The sequence below is a fragment of the Wasmannia auropunctata genome, unplaced genomic scaffold, assembly GCF_000956235.1.
Source record: "Wasmannia auropunctata unplaced genomic scaffold, wasmannia.A_1.0 LD336061.1, whole genome shotgun sequence".
Taxonomy (NCBI): Eukaryota; Metazoa; Arthropoda; class Insecta; order Hymenoptera; family Formicidae; genus Wasmannia; species Wasmannia auropunctata.
In genome coordinates this window covers 946,830-970,729 of record NW_012026829.1, presented here as the reverse complement: position 1 = coordinate 970,729, position 23,900 = coordinate 946,830, and the positions used below count along the sequence as shown (strand labels likewise).

General features: G+C 44.8%; 1 protein-coding gene across 4 annotated transcripts; it reads right to left on the bottom strand.

Annotated features, from left to right (window-relative positions):
• Positions 1–3,720: 3,720 nt before the first annotated feature.
• On the bottom strand, positions 3,721–16,914 carry LOC105450427 (unconventional myosin-IXb-like). Of its 4 annotated transcripts, none has more exons than XM_011690260.1 (15): positions 16,857–16,914; positions 14,656–15,560; positions 14,267–14,571; positions 13,548–14,165; positions 13,157–13,455; positions 12,813–13,072; positions 12,413–12,720; positions 11,997–12,334; positions 11,853–11,910; positions 10,534–10,866; positions 8,680–9,591; positions 8,515–8,598; positions 6,203–8,451; positions 5,100–6,113; positions 3,721–4,828 (listed from the first exon to the last, which is right to left on the bottom strand). In XM_011690260.1, the coding sequence occupies exons 3-15, from the start codon at positions 14,557–14,559 to the stop codon at positions 4,731–4,733; spliced, it is 6,864 nt and encodes a 2,287-aa protein (XP_011688562.1). In that variant the 5' UTR covers positions 14,560–14,571; positions 14,656–15,560; positions 16,857–16,914; the 3' UTR covers positions 3,721–4,730. The 4 variants fall into 4 exon arrangements, with proteins under 4 accessions (XP_011688562.1, XP_011688561.1, XP_011688563.1 ...); XM_011690259.1 differs by lacking the exon at positions 16,857–16,914 and adding an exon at positions 16,656–16,727; XM_011690261.1 differs by lacking the exon at positions 16,857–16,914 and adding an exon at positions 15,886–16,195.
• Positions 16,915–23,900: the final 6,986 nt, after the last annotated feature.

The window sequence follows — 23,900 nt, the reverse complement described above, 5'->3', positions numbered from 1 at the left end:
CGCGATTCGAGGAATCAGCAGACGTCCTGCTCACACTTTCGTCCTTACATTATGTGTTTATGTCAAGATACAAACAGGGAAGAGCATTAAGGTGCCTTTTCAGGTGCTGACGTTCGACGCTCATTTTTAGCGTCAAAATTACGTGATCATAGTTGGTTTGCACGAAAAGCGGCAACATCAAATTTAATGTCAATCGTATCATTTCTAAAATGTTCAGAACAAAACAACAACAGCCTTTGACGCTGAAGCTGAGAGAATCCAGCTTCTTTTTTTTACACTAACGTCGAAGTCACGTGACTACCAAAAATCCAACATGTTGATTTTTTTAATGCTTATGTCTTACTGCTTTAATTTTTCTGTGTGCCATGGTCTTAACGCTAAAACGAGCGTCTCATGAATTTGCACCTTTAATATCGCGACGTCTCTCAATGATCGTCCAGAACTATTACTATCCTCTCCGGTTTGCCTCTCTTGCCTCTCTCTTGTCTGAGTTTGATTTTGCCTTTTTTTTTACTTTTACGAAGCTTACACCCCCCGCACTTATCTCAGTGCTCGCAATTTAGAGCGCAAGAATACTTCCTCATCGTCGATCGGCGACGATTCGAGCGGGGTGGGAATCGAGGCAGCTTCGAACAATTGGCGAACGGGAATCGAACACGAATCGCACACACATACACACACACACGCACGCATACACGCACGCACGCACGCGACAGCGAGTGTACATACATCTTTTTTTTTACCTATATTTATAATAAGCGTAATTCGAAAATTCGGCCGAGTAAAGCGCAGCACCGATCTCGGTTCGGGTTTCCGCGTTCGTTACGCGTTCGTTGACTGCCTCGATTCCCGAATGGCTGCGGAAGATCGAACGCGAGCCTGATCGAATGGCGTGCTGCTTCGTCGACGCGTCGGTGATTCGATGAAACAGATTCGGCGAAGCAGAAGATCGAGAGAGAAAGAGAGAGAGAAAGAGAGGATACGAGAGCGTGAAACGGAGGGAGAAAGGAGAGCGCGAGAATCGCCGTTGTCGTTGCAGCAGTTGCGGGGTGTATCGGAAATTGCGACTTTCTGCGGAACGATATTGTCATGAAAGAGTTGTTGCGCGCTGCCCTTACGATACGACACAACCGATGTACCCTTACTGCCTTCGGATAAGATTGTATCCGGCGGCGGCGAAAATCCCGAACGAGAATATGCGACGACGAGTAATATATATCTGTAGGGTGTAGGCTCTTGTACATTTAATTAGACACGCTAATGGAAACTCCGAGAGCGTTTCCTGCGGAGAAAAGGAGGAGGCGCGGACCTCATCTTCGCAAATCCATTATATTCGTACGACCGTTCGAGATTTTTCGCCCGGTAAATAAGGAACGTCGAGGGGAGATCTCGTTTCGCGATCACGGCACCGCGCGCGGTGCCTCGCGCGAGCGAATCGCAAGAGCGGAGCACTTTCCACAGAGTAGAGAAGCGTATGTGCTTGTGTATAGATGATTACTTTACATATACAACGATAATTAGTTTCTTTTTTTTTTCCTCTCTTTTCTTCATCTTACGCGACCCAGTTCCGTCACATCGAAGTACACATCTGCTGATTTATAATATCTTATTATTACAAACGTTCCTCTTGTCCACTGTCTAATAAAAATTCTCGAAGAATATAGATTGCTCGGTTATTAGTCTCACAAGAGAACAGACGAGAAATCAACAATTCGATATATCTCGATGTCGTAACAATGGACTAGCCAAAAAACGGAGCTGAAATCAAGCCTTGAGTCAACCGCGCGTGTGCCGGGGGGAACACCTCAACGAAATAACAGTCGCATATAAAAAAAAAAAAAGGAAGATTATTCTTAACGATACCGCGTACCGGATGAAACCCAGCGCGTTAACACTCGCAATTAATTATATTAACGCAGGACGACACACACACTAGAACTCTTATTCGGTGGACATAACAAAAATATATATATATATATATTTTTTTAGGTATCCTCTATAGTATATGAAAATTTTTTTTCCATTAAGATCGTTCCGCTTCGCTTAAAGTCATTTGTGCATCGCGAGCACGATGTCATGGCTTTATAGATGAGAAAGGTAACGTTATTTATACATTTACATAACACTACGATTTTATCCCCCCCCCCCTCCCTCACGCAAAGTGAAGACGATTTCATAACGATTTACCTTAGCTACACTTTGTAAAACTTATCGATTGTAAAAAGGCAATTTAAAATCGTCCCGTTTCCCGAGACCCGTCTAAAACGATCGAGAGGATCGATTTGACGTGACGATAATCGCTTGGATACTCATCATCGCCGAGTCGATTATTCTTAAAAACGAACGCAAACGCGGAGATGGGTCCTTGCTTGAGTTGAGGAAAGAAAAAAAAAGATGCTCTGGAAGAACGAACGACTCTCCTTCTTGCTTTTCTTTTCCTTCTTATTTTTTTTTTCTAATTACTCGACTTAATCCTAAAAGTTATCCGGATAAAAGTCGCGCGTGGTCCAGTACTCAAAGACGGGGATTTAATTGAACGGAAAAAGAAGTTTTTACCTCGTCATCGATTGCCGATACGCGAAACTTAAAATATTCAACCTGCTGCACAAACGTAACTGTCGATCTAGTCGAGAGAGGACGGAACTGTAAGTTTCATTCTTTCAAAGTATATATATATATGCGAAGGCAATTAAAAATATAGGACGCTTCAGTATTAAAAAGCGGACGAAGCACGCAAAGTATAAAAAAAGAAAAGGAAATACCCCCTGTTGGATTGACGTAAATATAAGAATGAAAAAATAACTGCGCGCGTGTACGAGTCTTTGGTGATTGGACGCGACAAAGAATGTATGATGTATGCGATCAGAAGTAATGAATAAAAAATTTAGGTATGTAGGTCAAACCTCGCGCCCCCGATAATGATAAATTCTCCATTTGTCCGCTGTGTCCATTATAATTGAAAATATATCGTTATATTCGATTGCTAAACCGGAGCCGGGAAACGAAATAAAAGGTAGGACTCAATTCACTGACCAATTCTATCCGGGATCATCATCAAGCGTAACTATTAATTCCCCGCAAGGGGAATTCAATTAAGTTCGTGGTACGTAAGTGGGGAGCCTGATCTGATTATCCTTATTGGATAGAGACTTCTATTACGCGAAGATCGAAATCTCTTTCACCCCTTTTCTTTCACATTGTCGATTTTCCTCCAATCGTCAGAGGCTATCGCGCGCCAAGTGGCACGAGTTACGAAATTCCGTGCGAATGAGACGAAAGAGACAGCGTAGCAGAGTCGTGAAAAAGAAGAATCGATAAAGATCTACGACACACTGAGTAACATACATATATGTATATATAATATATATATATATTTATATATTATAAATTATAAAACGAAATTTAAAAAAAATGCAATAAATCCCGAGCGAAAAAGTTTGATTAGTCTTGCGCGCGAATTCGTTATATGTACATAAGTACTTGTATTGTAAATGCGTGCGTTTACTCACGTACGCACACACGCGTCTCTGGGACGAATCTGAGCATGAGGAAAGAGAAAAAAAAAACGCGTTAAGTAAAAATCGATCCAGAGAAGAAACTAAAACCGGTAGAGACCCGAATAACGACGTGGTTATCCCTACAACGAATATCGACAAAATATTCATTAGAAATATAAATCTTGTTAAACGTCTCTCGCGTAAATTCAACAATAATAACAGATTATTACGAAATTTGTTATATTGCATAATATGTACAAACTATGTTTTGGTTTTCCTTATTCTCTCTCTTGGTCGTCCCTTAAATCCCTGCGCCTAAATCTAACACTTCTTAAATCGGCTCACCGTCGTCAGACATCATAACGAAATACAGTAAAAACATCTCGCAGGAATTCAAAGCGGTCGATTATCGATTCTACTCGAACGTAGACAAGTAGATCCTTTGGGAAGAGATGGTCTATCAAGTGGCAGATCTACTAACGCTAAACGATAAGTCATAAAGGAACAGCGCATCTACACATCGTATATTAGAAAGATTCTCCGTAAAAAAGCGTGTTTTTTTTTTACCGAGAACTGCAACACGGTGCAACAATAAATTACATTTTTATGAACGTAAATTTGTAAAAACAAGTAATTCGATATGACTCCCTCATCACTTTGATAAGCGGAAATTTCTTAAAATATATATATATATATGTATTTAAATATACATATTTTAAGAGCAGTATACGCTTTTCTTTAAATACTTTCTAGTTTTTCTGTGCTTTTATCTCTTATATTTAAAATGTATAAAGCGGCGCGTTAATAATGTTTCTTTTCAGGATCTATAGACGAACGAAACGTAGCGCCTAAAATACTTCGACAGTCTTCAAAGAAAGGAATGCATTGTGAATAAAAAATTATGCGGCAAAGAGTTAAAATTTGTGCAGCTGTTTTCTAATCACACACTGTACGAAATAGATTTTAGATTATTCTCTACTGACTTCGATAAGAGAAAATGGAATTATTTCAGTCGCACAATTAAACTACATTTTATGGAGTCAATCAACAAATTACGAAAGCTATTTATAAGCTTTTATAATTGCTAATGCGTTTCAACACATTAATAATTAGCTGAAAGGACCAGCAATTAAAGTTATTTATTTTCTCTTGCCCTAATACGATAATTCGCATCATCTGTCGGACTGCTACGACTGTTCAGAACGCGCGTTAACGTTAACTTGCGGACGCTATTCATACCATTACCATATCGTCGTCCATATTGATAATCGTTGGAAACGAATTGTCTGCTGAACTTTGCCTTTGAACGGGCTTCTTCCTTACGAGTCCGTCTGTGATTAATAAAAGTAAAAGGTCTTAAAGGTCTAGAAAACCTATCTATATTTATCTTAGTACCTATCATAAGCGTCTTTATTCATTTGATGACAAACAATTGTCTCAAGAATCGATCACTCAGTGTCAGTAAAGCAATGAAGTAATTAAACGCACGAGCTCTTTATAAATCCTTATAATCCTAATAAATCTTTGCCAACATAAATAGTTTTATGGAAAAAATTGTTGATCGAATCGCGTAATTGTAATTAATTCTTAAAAGATACTCACCAGCAGTAGATGGGAGTAGATCGTCGAGGGATCCATCGTCCAGATCCGTGGCTGACAAGAGGAGATCATCGTCCGAAGAAGCCCTCGTTAAACTCGGTAGAGTAGACGTCAAGAGGGCCTTTTCCTTCTGGATTTCTTGTATATGATCGACAAGTAGCGCTTCCTCCTCGTCTCCTCGATGATCCCTGTCGCGGTCCATCGCGGCCGCCCGTCCTGCAGCGCTCGAAGCGGCTATGTTCAACTCCTCCGGACTGAAGATCTTGGACGATCGTAAACTGGAGAGCCGATGAGTCGCCGTGTGACAAGCAGACTCGAGAGTATTTATGTCCGCCAGCGTCACTCGGACCACTCTCAGCTTCTCCTGCACGATCGTTTCGACGCAACGCGTCTGCCTGCCCACGTCCTGAAGGGAATCTTGCGCGGGCAGGGTCCTGTTCGTTCTGAGGATGCACGGCGCGAAAACGATGGCCAGGGCCGACGGTGACATCCTATTGTCCACCTCGTGTCGCGCCACTCGCGCCAGATGGACAATCAGGCGTTCCATCAGATCGTAATTAAGCTTCGGCAATTTCTTCAGTATGGCGAAGAGCGTGCTGATTCGATCGTGCGGATCCGTCAAGTTCGCCGCGTGCAGGAAGTCGTCGTAATATTCGTAGGTCAGCAGCGGCTCCGGCATGTCCCTGAAGAAGCTCTTCAGCACCGCCGCTAGGACGTGCACCTGATAGTTCTCGAAATCCACCTTCTCCAAGTCACCCTCGTCCATTTTCGTCTTGAGTTCTTTCACTTTGGAACTGACGCCGCTCTTCCTGTATATACCCTCGGTATAGAGACCGTGCATCTCGATAGTCGTGATCAAACGGTCTACTACGAGTGGCACTTTGCCGTCGCCGCAGTCCAACTTGTACAGCGGTACGCCGAACACCTTGCGCGAATTCGTTTCATGCAGAGAGCCATCCTTGCCGCATTCCGCCGACGCCTTCATGTAGCACTTTTTGTGGCATGTCAATTTACAATCTGAAAATATAGTCATTACAATTAATAACTGTTAAAAAAAAAAAGAAGAAATCTAAAAACGCGAATTTATTGTGTATTAGATTACTTACTCTGGCAAACGAGTCCTCGCTCGATAGGCCACATGAAGAAAGACGTGCAGACTTCACAAGCGGTGGGTATGTTGATAATAGTCAACTGGAACATGTGACTGCCGTGCCGTATGGGCTCCTCCTGCTTCCGCTTCTTCTCCTTCTTCCGTTTCTTGCTTTGCTTCTCGGGAGCTTCGGTCTTAACCATCGCCATGAATTCATTCATGAAGCCTCTGAATGCGTTCACGCCCATCGTCACAGGGAAATCCTCCCTCGTGTTCTCTTGCTTGCAGACAGTCTCCATAACGTGAAGAAAATTGGCGATCAAATCGGTGTACTTGATGTTGCCCTCCACGCCTTGCTGTATGGCGACGCTGTACGTGATCACCAGGTCGTCCTTGAACTTCCGGAGGGCATGCTTGAAAACCCGATCGACCTCGCTCGGTTTCCGTCCCTCCTCTTGACTCTCCATCTTGTAGATCTTCTTGGTGATAAAGTCTTGCATCAGCGCCAACTCCTTGGCGTCGGAGATGATCTTGTCCGTGCTGTCGGAGAAGGCCGAGGTGCCGGTCAGATTGAACTTGGACGCGACCGTTTTCGTAGTGTCGTACGGTGTGCGCGGTGGTTTTCTATTCTTCCGTCTGTTGCTCGGCGTGTTGGCGAGCAGACAAGGCATTTTCAGGACTCCGCCGTTCTGAATGCACTTGACGTGGTAGAGCTGCTTGCAGTCGACGCACTTGTAGCCCTGCGTCACGAACGCGTCCATCTTCTCGTGGCAGCACACGCACACGTCGTCCTTCGCGAATCTCGCCACCTTACGGAAACGATGGCCGGCCAGGGTGAACAGATTGTTACCCTTCCACTCGAGAAGATTCATGCCGGGCGCCAGTTTCAGATCGTTCGAGCTGGTGTCCTGTCCCATCTTGTCCTCGCTCAGACCCGAGATCTTCGTGGCTGGATCGGAGTTCCTCCTTCGCAGCTCGAGGGTCGTTATCGCGTTGGATCGCATGCGTTTACCGGGCTGCTGCACCTTGTACGTCGCTTCGTTCTTGTTCATGGGCCAATCCGTAACGGATCGAGAAGTCGAGCTCTCGTGCGGATAATCCTTCCGCGACCACACGTTCGTCGTTTTATTCAAGTCGCTCTCCTTGATCGTGCCGAGAAGCAGATTTCGCGTTTCCGGGTTGGTTTCGACCACGTTCTCGCCCATGGACCGACACTGAACCTCTCGCGAAGGTCTGTTCCGTCTTGCGTTCCTCACCGGCACGTCCGGCTCGTATTTCTCCTTCGAACGCGAGTTCTTTTCATTCGGAGAGGCTCCCCTCAGTAGGGTGCTCTTCAAAGCGTTCTCGTCGTTGACGTCCACGACTTTCATCGCGGTGTCGCCCTCCGAGTTTTGTCGTCGCAAGTAGCCAAGATCTTTGACGTTCTTGACAGGTCCATGCTTGGTTTGCTCTCGCTTTGCCGGCGATATCGGAATACTTTCCATCCGTTCGTTAGCCACGTTGTTGTCGTTGAGTCCACGCTGCTGCCTGCCGCTCGCCATGCTCTCCATCTGAACGAAGCGATCGCTCGTGTCGAGTTTGACATTATAGTTCGCCGCTTCGTTGGGCTTCTCCTGTCGGGTCGATTCGAAAACGTTATCCGGCGTACTCTTGTAGTGGGAAACGTTTGGAGAACGGGTAACGGTCGCTTTCTGAGGTACCGACATGAAGTAGTCGCTGTAATTGGCGTGCGGGTAATCTACTCTACGACGCCAAATGTCCGAACTCGGACTGTGCTGCGTCAGGTTCACGTTGGCGGGATGGTGGTACTTCACGTCGCGCGAACTGACGTACGGCGGACTGGTGTTGAAAACAGGTGGAGCACTCTGCACGGCGCTCGGCGTCTCGCTCTCCGTTTCGCCGTCGCTGTAGCCCGTCGAGGAGCTGTCGGTTCTCCTGCTCACCGAGGAGAGCCGACTGGACATTAGATTTACACTCGACGCGACCGCCGGCGAATGATCACCGCGTTTCGTTCTCGTGCTCGGCACGGGCCTCGAACCGGAATTCTCCTGCGACTCGGAACTGTTGACGCTGGCTTGAGATTCGTAACTCCTCAGACTTGTCAGACTCTCGAGACTACTCTTGCGCTCGGTGAGCTCGTCGAAGTGATACGTTTCCGTGTTCTTCAACGCTGCATCGTGTAAAATTCGCTTGTTCGGCGTGAGTTTTCGCTTGGAATACGAGATGCTTGTCTCCAAAGTACCGTCCCGGTACGCATTATCAGTCCTATAAAAAGTCCGTGATAAGCTCAAAAACATTCACTGTTGAAATTTAAATCTCAGTACTTACCTAACTGATGCGAACCGATTTTGAGATTCTACTTTTCGAGGTGATTCGCCGTACTCCGTCAGACTTCGATCTTCCACGAACGAACTGCGTTAGAAAGACACATTAAAATCACATTACAATAAGATATGAAGTTATTCGTGTTGCAATATACAACGTTATACTTACTCTTCGCTATCTTTGGCGCACACTTTATTATACATAAGCTCCTTATATTCCGGAATTTTCTTGACTTCCTGAACCTTGTCCGATAGAAGCCTCTTTCGCTTTTTCAATTCATTGAATTTCTTTCTAGCGCTGTTCCCTCTGACGTACGCCTGGAAGGTAACTACGCACAACTTCAGCTTTTTGAACCAGCTATGCTGTTTGTACATTCTCCAGGCAGTTTGTATATGTAACGCGGCCTCGGTTCTCGCACGAAGAACCTGAGCCAATCGCTGCGCCGAGACCATCCTCCAGAATGACTGTATCTGTACGATAGCGTTCTTCAATCTAAGGAATTTTCGCCTTTCCAGGCAGGCGCGGAACCACTTCTGTATCGTGGTGATGCTCGTTATGATCTGTTGATGCAGTTCGATGTCTAATTTGATCTTTTCGGACTCTCTGAGGAAGACCTTGGTAGTGCCCAACTGATAATTATCTCTGTTGAGATTGAGAGTCAGCAGGAAGTCCCTCACGTCGGATTGCGAGCTCAGAAGACCCTTCGGAAGCAGCATTCGATAGAGTTGTATAAATTCCTCGTACGTTAATCGCACGTTGAAACCGGCCTGCCTTATTCTGACAGTTTCCAGCATGCCGGTATAGCGCAGCTGTCGTTGTACCGTCTCCTCGTCGAATTCACTCGATACTTTATTGGCGTTGCTCTTAATACATCTGATGAAGAACGGATTTGCCTGATTCAGAGTGTCCATCAGACTGTGCAAGCTCTGCTGAAATTGCGCGGAAACGGTCATCGGTTGCTTTCTGGCTTTTCCCGGCCCGGTGCCGTAACTCTGAGTTCTTCCTGCGAGCGTCTTTACAGTTTGCAGATTTTTCAGGCCTTTCTTGCCGCGCTCTCTCGGCCGAAACGATTTATTTTTCCTGTAAACATTCCGATGCTAACATTTGTAATAATATTCGATATCATATAGTGTACATTCGTTCTCCCGTTATCATCATTTACTGTATCATCCATGTATATACAAACACATATGTACAAATAGTATATCACATTTGATAATAGTTTTATATGTACACAGGAGAAGGAATTACAATCTCTAAACACTACATTCTACTAACAGTGTCTTATATGTATCAAAAATTTATATCTATCTAATGTACAAAATATATCTAATATATATAGAATAAGAAATAAGAAATAGTAGAAAATTGACATGGAATAGTATAAGTAGATATAGTATAAGAAACATGGCAGGTTTAAGAGTAATAGCTAATCTAATATAGGAGATACTTAATAGATGAGTGTTACGTGATGATGGCACAAATAAAATATCAATTGTGGAATTTTAATTTACAATTATAATAAAACTTATAATTCATATTGTTCTATACGTGACATCGTTTTATGTCCTATATTACAAATTAATTCAGTAGTTTTTACGATAGTCACAAAATGAGATATATGCAAATTTTATTGTAAAAATTGTTATTTTTATAAGGAATTGTTGCAAAACATTCAGCATGCAGCAATCATCATTAAATATATAGAGAAAAATTGCAAGATTGGCGATAGTCTACATCTAATGAGAAATGATTTTATGATGGATACATGATATGTTCTTTAATTATCAAAAGATGCAGCGGTGTGTCATTGAGAAGTCAATATAAATGGATAAAGCCACGGTACAGTTTTGACTATTAATGGCTTACGAAAATGCTATTACCTACAAAAAGGAAACCCATCACCACCCGGAATCGCTATAGAGCACGTTATTAATCTTGATTTATGTAGATCAGTAAATTTTTCTCCGTAGCTTAAATTACGTTATTAAATAAGTATCGAGTAGATACGTTTTTACATACATGACAATCTGATTAGCGCGTTCCATGACGTTTGCTTCGTCTTTTGGAAGCACCCTCTCTAGCGGTGTGTGAGTATCTCGTCTGAATTTATTATTACTATGGGACTGGTCTTCCCGGCCCCGTAATACGTAACCACCCTTCGTCGACGTGACGTTCGATGGGTGTTGCGTCTGATTAATGTTTCTAAATTGCGGCCACGATAGACGATTGTTGTTTATATTGTCGTTGTTTTCGGTTTGTATGGAAGATAATGTGGCAGAAGGCGTAGTGGCCGGTGGTAAACATACACTGCGCTGCTTCTGATAACTTGTTGGGCGAGTATGTTTGTGTGAACTGAAAAATTTTCTAGTTCTTAATTATTTTCGTCGACCGACGATATTCCTTACGATTAACTAATTATCGTTCAATAAGTTATTGACCGTTTTTTAATTTTTAATGTGCTTTTTCTTCGGTCGCGCGTACCGAGCTCTTTATATATGACGTTCTCAGGGAATGTTTGTTCGATTGATGAGTGATTTGAATATAAAAGTAGAAAATATATATGAGATGATTGATATGAACTGTATAAAAGGAAATTCAGTTTTTTTTGCGTCATAAATCATGCCCAGATACAATATAACAAGAAGAACATCGTATGACAGAATGTAATTGTATGGAAAATGTCATGGAAATTGCATTCTAATTATATCTAACACGAAGAGTGCAAACATAAATCGAAATAAAATCTGTAGACACACATAACTGGAGCAAAAATGTATGGATTTACAAATTTGCTTTACTCAGAATGAATATTTTACGTTTTCTAAATTACTTAAAACTGAGGTGTTACTCGTCACTTTTATATGCTAATGTAATTTAACTTGTTGTAAATCCATGGGATATATCAACAAAATACATTTGCGAAAAATTACACATACAGTGGATCGAAAGACCACTTACGCAATTCGGTTAATAGTTAGATTGACTGTCGACAACTTCACAAGATGGCTACAAGGGGATAAAAGACATATTGGCCAATATAAATATAATAAAGAGATTCGTCTTAATTTATAAATATCAACTCTCAGAACGTGATGCATGGTATTATTGACGCACAACGTACTCATACCAGAGATGAGACAATATACAGATCAAACATATCCAAAAAAAAAACAAGCGCAACAAGCACTTTCTTCTTACACAATTCTCAATTTGATATTATGTCTTGCTTTGTTATATGTAGGTTACAGAATACAGAAGCGTTTGATACTCTTTTTCATTATCGTTCATAAATAAAAAAAACGTTATTTAATTAGAAAGTTAAGAATTTAAAACGTTACCTTATTAAATTCTCGTTGGGTGTCCTGTATCTATTTTGTACAGTCTTGTTTCCATCGACTGAAAGAAGAGGCACATATTTTTGCGTTAGTTCCTTGCATTAATTTCGAAGAATACGTCTAAACAGCGTAATTTTTAATATCTACCTCTACCATGTCTGTGCGCTCGACCGGCTTCTTGAAATGCAAAGTGAGCGCGAAAGAAGGCCCGCAGTATAGCCCATCTGAACACGGCGACCGGATCAGCGCCGACCAATTCCCGCACGAAAGCAAGCGAGGAGTTTTTCAGCACACCGACTACGCCGTCGGGTCGCATCAGGTCTAGATTCTTTTCTCTCATATTGGCAGCCTGGTACTTGACCGCACCGGCGTAATGACGTACAACAAACGCCGCTTCTCGGCGCTGCGGCGCCTCGTAGAACTGATTCTCTTTATGCACAGTGTTAAATTTCTGTAACAACGTTTCGTTCGTCGCGCCAGGAAAGCTACGAGGCAAAGTTAAATAATTATAAAGTATATTTCATAAGCTCGAAAAAGGAATGTATTCGAGATGTAACACTAACTTGCACTGATCGTCGAGAAGGCATAGGAGACCGTTCGGTTTCCCTTCGATGAGATTAAGACACCCGGAGTTGTCGCTGTATCCTATGTCCGTCCATCTAATACCCTGCTTTCTGTATTCTCGTTGTTCGTATTGGAAAACGTGTTGATTAAAGTAATGTTGTAATTGTTCGTTCGCATAATTGATGCACAACTGCTCGAAACTGTTGCACGTTTTAAAGTCTTCAAAGCCAAATATGTCTAATACACCTATACTATTGCCTTGATGATCTCTGAGGGTATCTTTTTTCGAAAGCAGAGCATGATTCACCTAATAGAAGCGACACAAAAGCATTATTGCACGTGTCGTGCAGTTAATAACCACACAGTTACTTGCATAAACGAAGGCACTCCTATTATTACCTGTAGCACAATCCAATCAAATAAAGCTCCATACAGACACTTCGCCATGGCATCGCGTGCCGCAATCGCTTCGGGAAGCCTGTAGTTAATAACCAAAGTCTCTCCGGAAGCTCTCGCACGCTTGGCGGTGAGTGCGGCCAACAGAGTTTCCTGCTTCACTCGGAGAAGCTCCGATATCAATGCAACTACTTCCGGATTTTTAACGCCTACAGCTTCATCGTGATGGTGATACGACTTTCTCGGGTAAAATTCAACGTTACCTAAATCAAGAATGTAGAGTTATTTTACGTTACACGTTCAAGCAGTTGACGGCATGCGGTACGGATGATTCATTCGATAATCACCTAGCAAAAGGACTGCCGACAGCACTGCGAAGAGCCGCCTTTGCTTCTCTGCTGTGAAGCCCACCATTTCCATCGACTGTTTCAATCTCGAGAATTCGTGTCGTTCGTCGACATTTTCCAGCCCGTAGCAACCGCTCTTGTTTAAGTAATTGTACCGATCGCAGCTCTCCAAGTGCAATAGCTGTTTCTCTTGCTCGTTCGCGCCAGCCAACAGGTAATAAAACACGTGATAATTCCTTTCATTTCGTCCTTGGGAAACAATCCTCGATTTTTCCAGAAGGTATTTTTGAACCACAGCACTACAAAACGTACGTCATTTACGTCATTTCCATTTTTACAGTTTATATTTGGAGAGTTTATCACCGTAGATTATTACTGTTTTGTTACATACCCGTGAACCATTCCATTTTCCTTGTAATTCACTTGGATGAATTTCCCAAAGCGACTGCTGTTGTTATTGTGGGCCGTTTTTGCGTTGCCGAACGCCTCGAGAACCGGTCCAGCGCTGAGTATCGTCTGCTCCACACCGCTGCCATGCGAACCCTTTTGACTGAGTGCTGTCAAATGGTGCAACAAGAAATTCGTCGATTCCGTTTTACCAGAACCGCTCTCACCGCTGATAACGATACACTGATTCTTCTTCTCCTTAAGCATACAGTGATAAGCTGCATCGGCTATGGCAAATATATGAGGAGGTATGTCTGGACCCAATCTTCTGTTTTGATATAGCTTAACATATTTCGGATTGTAGATGGGATAGAATTTGAATGGATTCAAGGCAATCAGTATGCTGCCAACGTAAGTGTATATGTTGCCAGCCAGAAACCTTGCCCTCAGATTATCCAACAGCGTTTGCTCATTCAAATCCGGAAGCTGACACAGATCTGGGTATTCCTTGTCACGTGGTTGATAAAGGAATCTGTTAAAATAGTCCTTTAGGAGCTGAGGATCCATGGGAAACCTGCTGTCAGACCATAAGTAGTCCGGTTGCTTTTTTCGTAGGTAAAATCTGGAAAATAAAAAGACGAAAATTGTTTCGTGAGAAATCGCCTTCAAATCAAAAAGCGTGATTGACAGCACAACGTAAATATGTATCGGAACATAATAGACCTGTAGTATTCTTGCTGAGTATCATTTTTTGGCCACAGTAACATGAGTGCTACGGGACACTCGGTGGGGCCAAGTCTTCTTTCCTTACATTCCTGACCGACAGAATTCCCTACCACTTCTGCTAACTCATAGCCATTCGAAACGGAAGCGTCAACCAGTCCGAGTCTTTCAATAATACATTCTACTATCTCGGCTGACGATGTTTGTTTCGTGGCTTTAATGGAGAGCGCCTCATATTCAGGGCTCCATTCGCCCACAAATACTTGCACTACTCCAGACCCACTGTTGTCCATTTTTTCTTAACCCTGCGATCATCACAATTGCAGAGGTAAAAGATAATCCATTATATTATTAGAATCAGGCAGAGAATTAAAATTTTAACAGCGTACCTTGTATTGAAGAGGGCTAGCAGCAAGTGTATCCTCTATCATCTACATAATATTTCAAATACGTTGTTTCTCCTTCTTGTTGACTCGTTATGTACAACCACTGATTCAAGCGTTTAAAATAATTATTATACATTTTGTTTTACAAGCTCGCAACGTCAATGTTTATGATTATTTACACGCGTTAATCCTACTATACTTTTCATACGAGATTTGGAACGTTTACCCTTGCCAAATTTAACACTTGCCAATTGGCCAGGTTTCAAGAGGTAATCAACTTCAATTATACGTATCACTTAAAGTTTTTTAAAAATAAATTTATGTGATATAAAATAAAAATTTGTATCTCTTTTGGTCATAAAGCATATTATCCATAAGAAATAGTAAAGCCTTTCCAAATTATTTCTAGGTTCTTTCTCGATATATATATATCGTAGAGTATTCCAACCGTTGGTTAATAATTATTAATGTAATAAAAAATAGAGTCGTTAGAGTTATCTTATTCCTTTCTTTTTTTTGTTTTGTTTATAGGTTTATGCATTCAGTCAATTCGATAGGTCCTTGTTCCTGATTTGTTCATTAAGAGTTAGAGTATTTTTAGAGTCGTAGAATAGCCTGTTTTACTTGAATATCATGCGTTTAACACGGACTGTCCATTGGAACCTCCCCGACGGCATTTAAATTATTATCACAACATTCACTGAACAGGTGACAAGCGTGGGTGTACTATTGTTGGTAGGCAGTAACTTAGTTTCCTTGTTCTGACAAAAATCCAAGGTCTTCAGGGTATTGCAAATATTCTCGTGCCCCCTCTTGAGTATTTCAGCATATTTATTGCAATAGTTTACGGTCGCATTATTTCCACCTATTGCACAAAGCTTTTTTTCTAAGTCAGAAAAGTGTCTTATCTGAAAAAAAAAAAAAAAAAAAAAGAATTCATATACAACATATTAACATGAAGAGGGATGCAAAATATTGGATTATGTTTTACAGCCATCTGATAACATTCAGAAATTCAATCGGTATATTCAAGTATAAATGCCCGAGATTTCGTTTGGTACTACGGGAAGATCTCAAATCGACACAGAGGATATCACGTTACACGCGTATAAAATAAACCAATCCTCATTTTAGTTATACGATATAACGCCTCTCTCAGCGCGCGACGTGAACGAGAATGGAACAGGTGCAATGCATTTCTATTTTAAACGAGCCTGTCAAGATAGAACGCACATCGTGAATCGTGTAGGAGGAACGACGAGGGCTATTAGAACGGCTATTAAAAGCGAAGACGGATAAGAATAATTGAACTTTTCCGATCGTTTTTTTTTTTCTTTCTGCCGCGCGCGCTGGAGTTCACACACACTCGCGTGTCTCGCGATTTCGACGGCACGCACGTGTCGCGCGTCGCGACGTCGAGGATGCGACGGTCGAATTTAAAAATATCCCACTTCCAGCCCGGAACGTTTATTCCTTTTTTTTCTCCGACGAAAAAAAAAAAAAAACCAGCGCTCGCCCGCAAATATAAATCGGCACCACGGCGTGGTCCTCGCGCGAACGCGAGAAAAACACGGGAGTCGCGCGCCCCTCCCGCGGTCCAGCAGCAGCGGGGCTCTCTCTCGAGGCGAGATCGGATCGGCGACGGGACGGGATTGATCGCGCCTCGCGTTCGCAACACGTTCGTAAAAAGGAATGCTCTCGCGCGCGCGAGAGCGGTATTTACGTTTCCGCGATACCGCGGCCGCCGTCCGTTCCTCCGCCGCGCCGCGGCGGACCGCGGAGCGTGGGGAGCCGCCGCCGCGGCCGAGAGACGGCCGTATGACATTTGGATACGGCGGGGCCTCGCAGCCGTGCAGATTGGCGGGTCACGGACCCGACGGACCGTGGCCTGCCGCCGATCGGGGGCAGCAGACCGACCGCGCCGTATCGACGAGCCCCCCCCCCCTCCAATACGTCACATGATAAAATCCCATATACACACACACACACACATACACACGCACTTCGCAAAACGTCGCAGGAGTTTCTAGAGCGAGAGCTGAATCACGGAGTGCGCCGCACGCACGATATCACCGCGAAGGAATGCATCGTGTTGCGAATTGCGAGGCATGCGTGCTCGTTCACTCGCTCGCGTGCATGCATGCGTGTATGGCGTTCACTCGGCGCTCGGCCTTGCGATACTTTTGGCATTTGTTCGTCGTTACCTCCTTCGCCGATCGCGGGATCCACGTCGCGACGCATCCTGGTCCTCCGGGAGCCACGGGGCCCGCGCGGTGCGCTCGGGCATGCTGCCGCGGGCCGGAGACCCGCCGTCGTCGCCGTCGTCGTCGTCGTCGCCGCTGCCGCGTGCGGGAAATAAGGCCGCTGTCCTGTGTGTCCTCGCGAGGTCCGTCCGTTCGCCTTCTCCCCTTCACGCATCCGCCGCCGAGCCCGAGCCGAGTCTCGCGATCGGCCGCGGCTCCGCGGGCCGATCCCTCACGTTGTTGCTGAACAACGTGCGCACGCCGCCGCTCGTCGCACCGTCGTCGTCGGCACGCACACGTCCTCCACGGATGGACCACCAACGAACGCCGCGCACGACCGGCCCGCTCGCGGTAGGCGGTCGCGCCGACGTCAACCGTGCCTCCGTTTTCCTCGGTGCGGTCGGCCCCGGGCGCACGGCGGGACGGGTACGGCGGACACGCGCGCGTACACAATACGGGCGCGGGCTGACACTTTGGGGTAAACACGCGCTGATGTCGAGGCGCCCGATCGAGAGGCACACACACCACACACACCGTGATCGGAGGGGAGATCGATTCGCGCAGCGCGCAACGCACACCGGCTGCTGGCTGCTGGTGGCCGTCGCCGCGGGGACGCGCTTCCAAATCGCGGCGAGATTCCACCTGCCGCGGCACCTCCTCGCGCCGAGATAGCCACGCTCGCCCGCCTCGCGGGGATTCACGCACGGTCACCGGATCAACACGGGACGACGGGGGCCCACAAGCCCAGGTTTATCGTCCTTCGTCACCGCACGGGATCCTGCGTCCCGATACGTCCACCATTTCGATTTTTTCGATCACGTGGTACGCGCCGGCGGCCGCCGATTGGTAGCGCCGGGCACGGCGACGTGAGTGACGTGACCAGTCGCCGATGCGCCTCCGCCGTTCGAACGCCATTCGGCCCGGAACGCGAGACCGCGACCGCTTTTAGAGCCGTCTGCCGCCGGCACGGCGAAACCTCTGCCCGCGCGAGTCGCTCTCTTTCCCTCTCTCTCTCTTCTTTATCTTTCCCTTTCGCACGACTGTCAGACTTGTAGAGCTGACACAAGTCGGTGTACGTGATCGATTTCGCGCGACGTGTCGTCGGGGTCGATGCGTAATCGTCGCATCCGAGTCATCCGATACGGAATACGAGATACGTCATGACGAGATACGTCGTTATCGACTCGAAAGTATATTCGTGACGACAGGACGACTGTCCGCGCGCATGCGCGCGGCGACGAGGGAAGATTTCCTCGCTGCTCTCTCGCGCACATTCGAACCGGATCTCGATTACCGACGCGCGGCTGATGCGCGGGATCGGCCGCGAGAGGGCGCGATCAGTTCGGCGGCGACCAGCGGCGAGCAGGCGAGTCGCGAGGCGCGCAAAGTTCGCAGAGACGCGCGGATGCACGCAGAATCGAGCTGAAACTATAGTGGTTCGTATATCGTGATTATCGCATTAAACGGCGGATGTGCATGCATACATACGTTTTGTCTTCAAATGCGCGCCGACACTTGCGTCGCGTACGTTTATCGCATTTACACGAACCGCTCGCGTACCGCCGACGCGTATCTCAAAATGAGATACGCGTCGGAATTTAAGAGAAAAACATGGCGGTTCTCTCCCGTTAGATCGATCTTCTCTCTCTCCTTGCGTCTTCCCTTTCTCGCGATGTACATCGACAAGATCCGAAGAGAAGACCATCACACGTACATACGTACAAAAATTTTAATCACGTAACCTTAAATTCGTGTAAGCATATTGACATCGCAGTCAATCACAATCAAACATTCTAAAACGCAAGACTGCAATTTTGATTGCGATATATTGGCCAATTTGCGGCCTTATTGATTACGATTAAAATCTTTGTACGTGAGATGAAGATTCTTGAGAGAAAAAAGAGACACGGGTCGATACGCGTTAGACAGTCGATAGAGCGAACTCGTGCAATAACGCTTGCTGCAATCCGCAGGAGGATCAGTCGCGCGGCTCGTTCGCGTTACTTTTCATCATTCCGGTCCGTTCAATGGCGCGCGGGCTCGTGCATTTTTTACAAAGCAATCGGTGGCATAGACGGGGTCAATTGCGGGTTAAGAGTGGAGGCACGCCGACAATGGGAAAATGTGCGGCGCCGTTCGGGGCGCGCACGTTCGAAACGCGGCGTGCGACATCCCGGATGACGTCGCGGCGCGCGCGTCCGCTTTGTTTCTATAACGCGCCGCACTTGTTTCGAACGCACGACGGCCAGAGTTCGAGTGGGAGGTGGGGATTATAAATTATTCATCAGATTCAGGCGATAATCAATTACGATGACGCGATAGTCAAGCGGTGCAAAATTCGTGGCATCTCTTAATATACGTTTCGAAAGGCACGAGCGCGCGCCGGTGTTTGTCCGCGCGACGAAACGTTAAGCATCGTCTCGTAAATTATTATACATATATACGTTTATCTTGTTAAATCGTCGTTTTGCAATTGCAGATTGTGACCTTTGACTATATAAGTATGGACTGATAATAATTAACTTCACACGTGTCGCCAAGCTGGAAGATGTAGACTCCACCTCAGTCAGTAATTTTCTGCGGGGAGGGGGAAGGCTCCTGTGAAATCAGCGTGTTTACGACGTGTAAAGAAAAGGTGCTGAGTTTGTTTTTAATTTCATTCCGTCGATTTGAGATTTTTTTTGGCTCCCTATCAATTTTCAACATAACATTTAATACATTTTGACAGATATTTGATATTTTTTTTACTGACTGGGGTGGAGCCTAAAAATCGAAGTTCGATACCTCAACCAACTTCAGCTCGGCGACACTGGGCATATGTTTTTTACATAGTAAAATCGGGGGGACTAGCAGTCCATATTTATATAATCAAAGATTGTGACACAGTCGCGCGACGCGAGCGATCGACGCTGCATCGTCGTCTCGTTCTCGGAGATCCATTTGCAGCATCGCGATATCTTTCCTCCTGTCCATCGGAACAAGTCCGACTCTCGGGAAGCCGCGCGGCGGCAGGTAATTTAACGGTGATCGATGGCGGGTTGGGATGTCACGACGCCGCGATTACCTTCATCGTCGGGATAGGCATCTCGGAATATAGTAACGGAATGCCACACGCCCCGGTATTAATGGTCCGTGTGTAACACGGAGAATTTCGGTATCGGCGTTTCTGGTCCCCCCCGGCGCGCGTCTGCAACATTAACGGAAGTGGCGCGTCGGCGCGGCTGATCAATACGCGGCTTGCGCGACCGCTGGCACATTTTGCCATCGGTCAATCGCGTTTGCATAAAAAAAAGCGGTGTTGCTGCATTATTTAAATGTTTTTCCACAAAGACGTCAACGTCGATTAAACCGGATCTATTTGCGGCACCGCAACCTCTCGTTGCTCCTCTTAATCGGGGGATCTTCCGTCAATTCTCCGTCACGAGGCGACGTATTTACGCGCACTTTTTTTTTATTTTGTTTGGCTCAAGTCGACACAAATTTCTCGAGTGTCGACAAAATATGAGACGCGTGTTTTTATTACGCTATAAATGTCAAGGTTTAAAGAGGTGAAACATCCCGTCGAAGTTCGACGATAAAATTCAGCTTTTTCTGCAACGTTTTTTTTTTCAGAATTTATTGCGGAAAAATGATTTCGGCCGTCGAAATTTGAGGGAGATGTTTCACACCTTTAAATCCCTGCCGGCATTTATGAAATAAATACACATATCTCATATTTTTTAATGCCACGCAAATCTGTATTTTGACTTTAACAAAAAAAAAAACGTTCTGAAAGAAAAATATATTCTCTTGTAAATTCCAAATGTTTGCAATGTTTAACGCGATCGATTTGCGCGTAAACGACACGCGGAATTCGCGTGTTAAAAACGGTTTGACGTAGTCCGCACGTGTCACGTAGAAAGATATTATTCGATCTCATATATGCGTTTCATATAGGGATGTTTCAATTAGTCGTGAATTCGACGGCTTGACGCGCCCACCCCGTGACATAAATCGGGTCGCATTATCGCAAATAATTGTATCGATTCCGCGAGAGGTGGGAGAGGCGCGGTAGCTTCGGCGATATCCCGAGAACGCGCTATATATTGCTATTTGCCGTCCCGATATAAATGTTTCGTACACGCGCGCCGAGTTACCTGGACCACTCGTGCACGCGCGCATATTACGCATCGCGCGTTTATTACGATATCCGCGCTTCGTATTCACGCGCTCCGCACGTTTACCTTTATGCATTGTATAATCGAATGCAGAATCGAATCCGCCTCTTTTCCTGCCGCTCCTCACCTCGCCCCCTCCCCCGGTTTTTTTTTCCTCTTTCATTTCCTTTCTGCACGATCGCGAGTCTGGAGTCCGCGGAGTCGGCAATACTCGAAGCCCGCAATCCCCGAGCTAAATCGTTTCCACAGCGGATGCCGTGCGCTGTTTCTTTCATTTTTTTCCCTTTCTATATAAAAATCCTTTTGTCCTCGCGGCCTCGCACGTTTCACACACGTGACGCCGCTCGTCCGCGGCGCGAGTCCCGCGACCGCATCGAGATGGGATTGTTGCCATTTGACAGGCTCGCAATTTAATTACGCTTCAAATTACATACCGATTACGAATAATTACGAGAATGAAATTCTCAAACGTGGCGAGTATCTGCATGAATTTCGAAGCGCCATCCATGATGTAGAAAGGAAAAGAGGAGAAAAGTATCGGTTCACAGTACGTCACATCAAAGCTACACGAGGACTATATAATCCGGTCACGTGTGGTAATCGTTATTGATAAAGACACTATGTTATCTGTTATACATATGGGCATATACGGCGATACGCGAGTCGGTAAAATCGCATCGAGGCTTCCCCTCCACGATATTTTCGCATTTTCAGAATGTTTTTTTCCCTTCCGAAAAGCGGCAGGTATATCTGACACAACAATCGTTGTTTGCATGGCACGTGGAATAAAAAGCTTATATCAATGTATGACGGCATGCGCCGTGATGTTCGACGAGAACGTCATTGCTGCCGTGCACGATGCATTTCTTATTGATAACTGCGAAGCATGAAAGACTATTTATACCCCAGGCCTAATGAAATTGCTCTACATCGAACCGACGAAGCTTCGTTGACGAAGCTGTCGGATCCGTAAATACGAGTCGATACCGAGAACTTTCCTCCGTATTTAGAATCTGATCATCAGCACGTGTAAGTGTAATTTGTCGCCTTATAAACTCAAGCGCGTTATGAACCTATAAATAGCGAGTTTCTACATATGTCGAAATCGTAAAATACAAGAAATGATTTCTCATAAATAGTCAACAAAATAAATTAACTGGCAATTTTTTTTAATTTTTTTAATGCTCTAAAATATGTTACAAAATATTTGTACACTGAGAGAAAAAAAAGTGTTAAATAAAAAAATATATTTCTTGATTGAACTATTTACGTTGGCCACGGGCTGTCAAACAGTTATTTGTTAATTCACAAAAATATCATGTAATGTTGTTGATGTATATTTAACTCAAAAACATTGTTTAATTGAATCAAAGAAAAACTATCGCATTAAAGAAAAACGCAATTAATTATTTCAACAGTATTTTTCCTCAGTGTAAGGATATTGTAATAATACTGACAGTATTTTTATGTAAAGATATTTTTTATTCAAAAGTTTTTCTCTGAAAAATTTATGAAGATCCGGATATATTTACAATACATAAATATAATGCGCATTCGATATTATAAAAATTTATGTCGGATATATTTCTCCTTAAATCTTCTTTATAATTTTGATTAATCTCCGTCCGAATACATAAAAGATTGTTCAATTCATAAATTTTTAAACAAATGTATCAAAAGGAACACGTATGTTTTATTTTGTACGATTTTACATGAAGCTTATGAAAATCACGCAGCGAGAGCGCAAACTTTGTTTCTTCAGTAGTACGAGTCAGTAGCGCGACTCGCGAGCGCAGCGAGTCGTGCGCGAGCGGGACTTACTACTTGCTGAGGCGCGACGCGCCGCGCCGTTAACGCGGCCTAACTACTTGCACTACGGCGCGCCGTTCGCGCGTCCCGTCATCCGCATGTCGTACGCGCTTCAAAAATCCGTTCGCCGACTTGAACGGGGAGAGGGGAGGATAGATTGCAAAATTAATTAAAGATCGAGTATCTTCATGACAATGTGCAAAATTTTCTTATCGCGGCGTCGCGATAGGACGGATAGCGGTAACGTCGTTCCGCGGCCGGTATTTACAGAGAGACTATCGAATATCAGACATTGCGTGTGCCACGGCTCGTTCAACCCCGCATTTACGACCCTTTCTCACGCTAACGTGAAAACAGTTTACACAGGCATATCCTAATGAACCAATTTTCCATCTGAAATACTAACGCCCGTGAATTTTGGCTAATTTTGGGAACAGCCCGCGACCGCGCTGTATATATAATTCGCTTATTATTCGTTCTGGCCGCGGCGCGGCAATTATTTGCAGAGTAAAATTATTTCGGGCACGTATTGTTATATTGGCGCGGAGAATGTGGCTCAGTAATTTTTTTGTTCGTTACAGCTGCATAAATTCAATCGCGCTCGGCAACATGCAACATGATTTCAGTCTTCTTTTTATAGCCTTTCGTGATGGCGACGGGATAACGCTTTATATTCCAAGTAACTAGAGAGATCGCCATCGCCTCGTAAAGTAATCACGGATGGCGGTGTAGGCAGCTGTTATCGGAATTAGGCATCTTACAGCGAGACTAATCTCCTCTCTTTCTCTCTCTGCATTACAGCTGTGCGAAAACCAGTCCGCGATGTGCACTCACGCTCCGGAAATTCGAGGGAAACTCGACGGCATCGCTAATTAGGATCACTTAGCCTGCTCACGGGTGCGAACCGATTGCGAGGATCGACTCAACTTCCAGGGAGGTGAGTTCAGTTTTTCACGTTATAAAAAAAAAAAGAAAACATGCACGGCCGAACGCGTCTCACGCGAAATTATGCGATGTAACTTCTCGAGGAGAATCTCGA

What these genes read in the sequence shown, in the direction of transcription:
- LOC105450427 (XM_011690260.1), bottom strand. Translation starts at nt 14,559, where the DNA reads ATGGACAACAGTGGGTCTGGAGTAGTGCAAGTATTTGTGGGCGAATGG. An exon ending in CGCGCTAATCAGATTGTCAT is followed by an intron (nt 9,592 to 10,533) that starts GTATGTAAAAAC and finishes GAATGTTTACAG; the next exon opens with GAAAAATAAATCGTTTCGGC. An exon ending in AATCGGTTCGCATCAGTTAG is followed by an intron (nt 8,452 to 8,514) that starts GTAAGTACTGAG and finishes GACTTTTTATAG; the next exon opens with GACTGATAATGCGTACCGGG.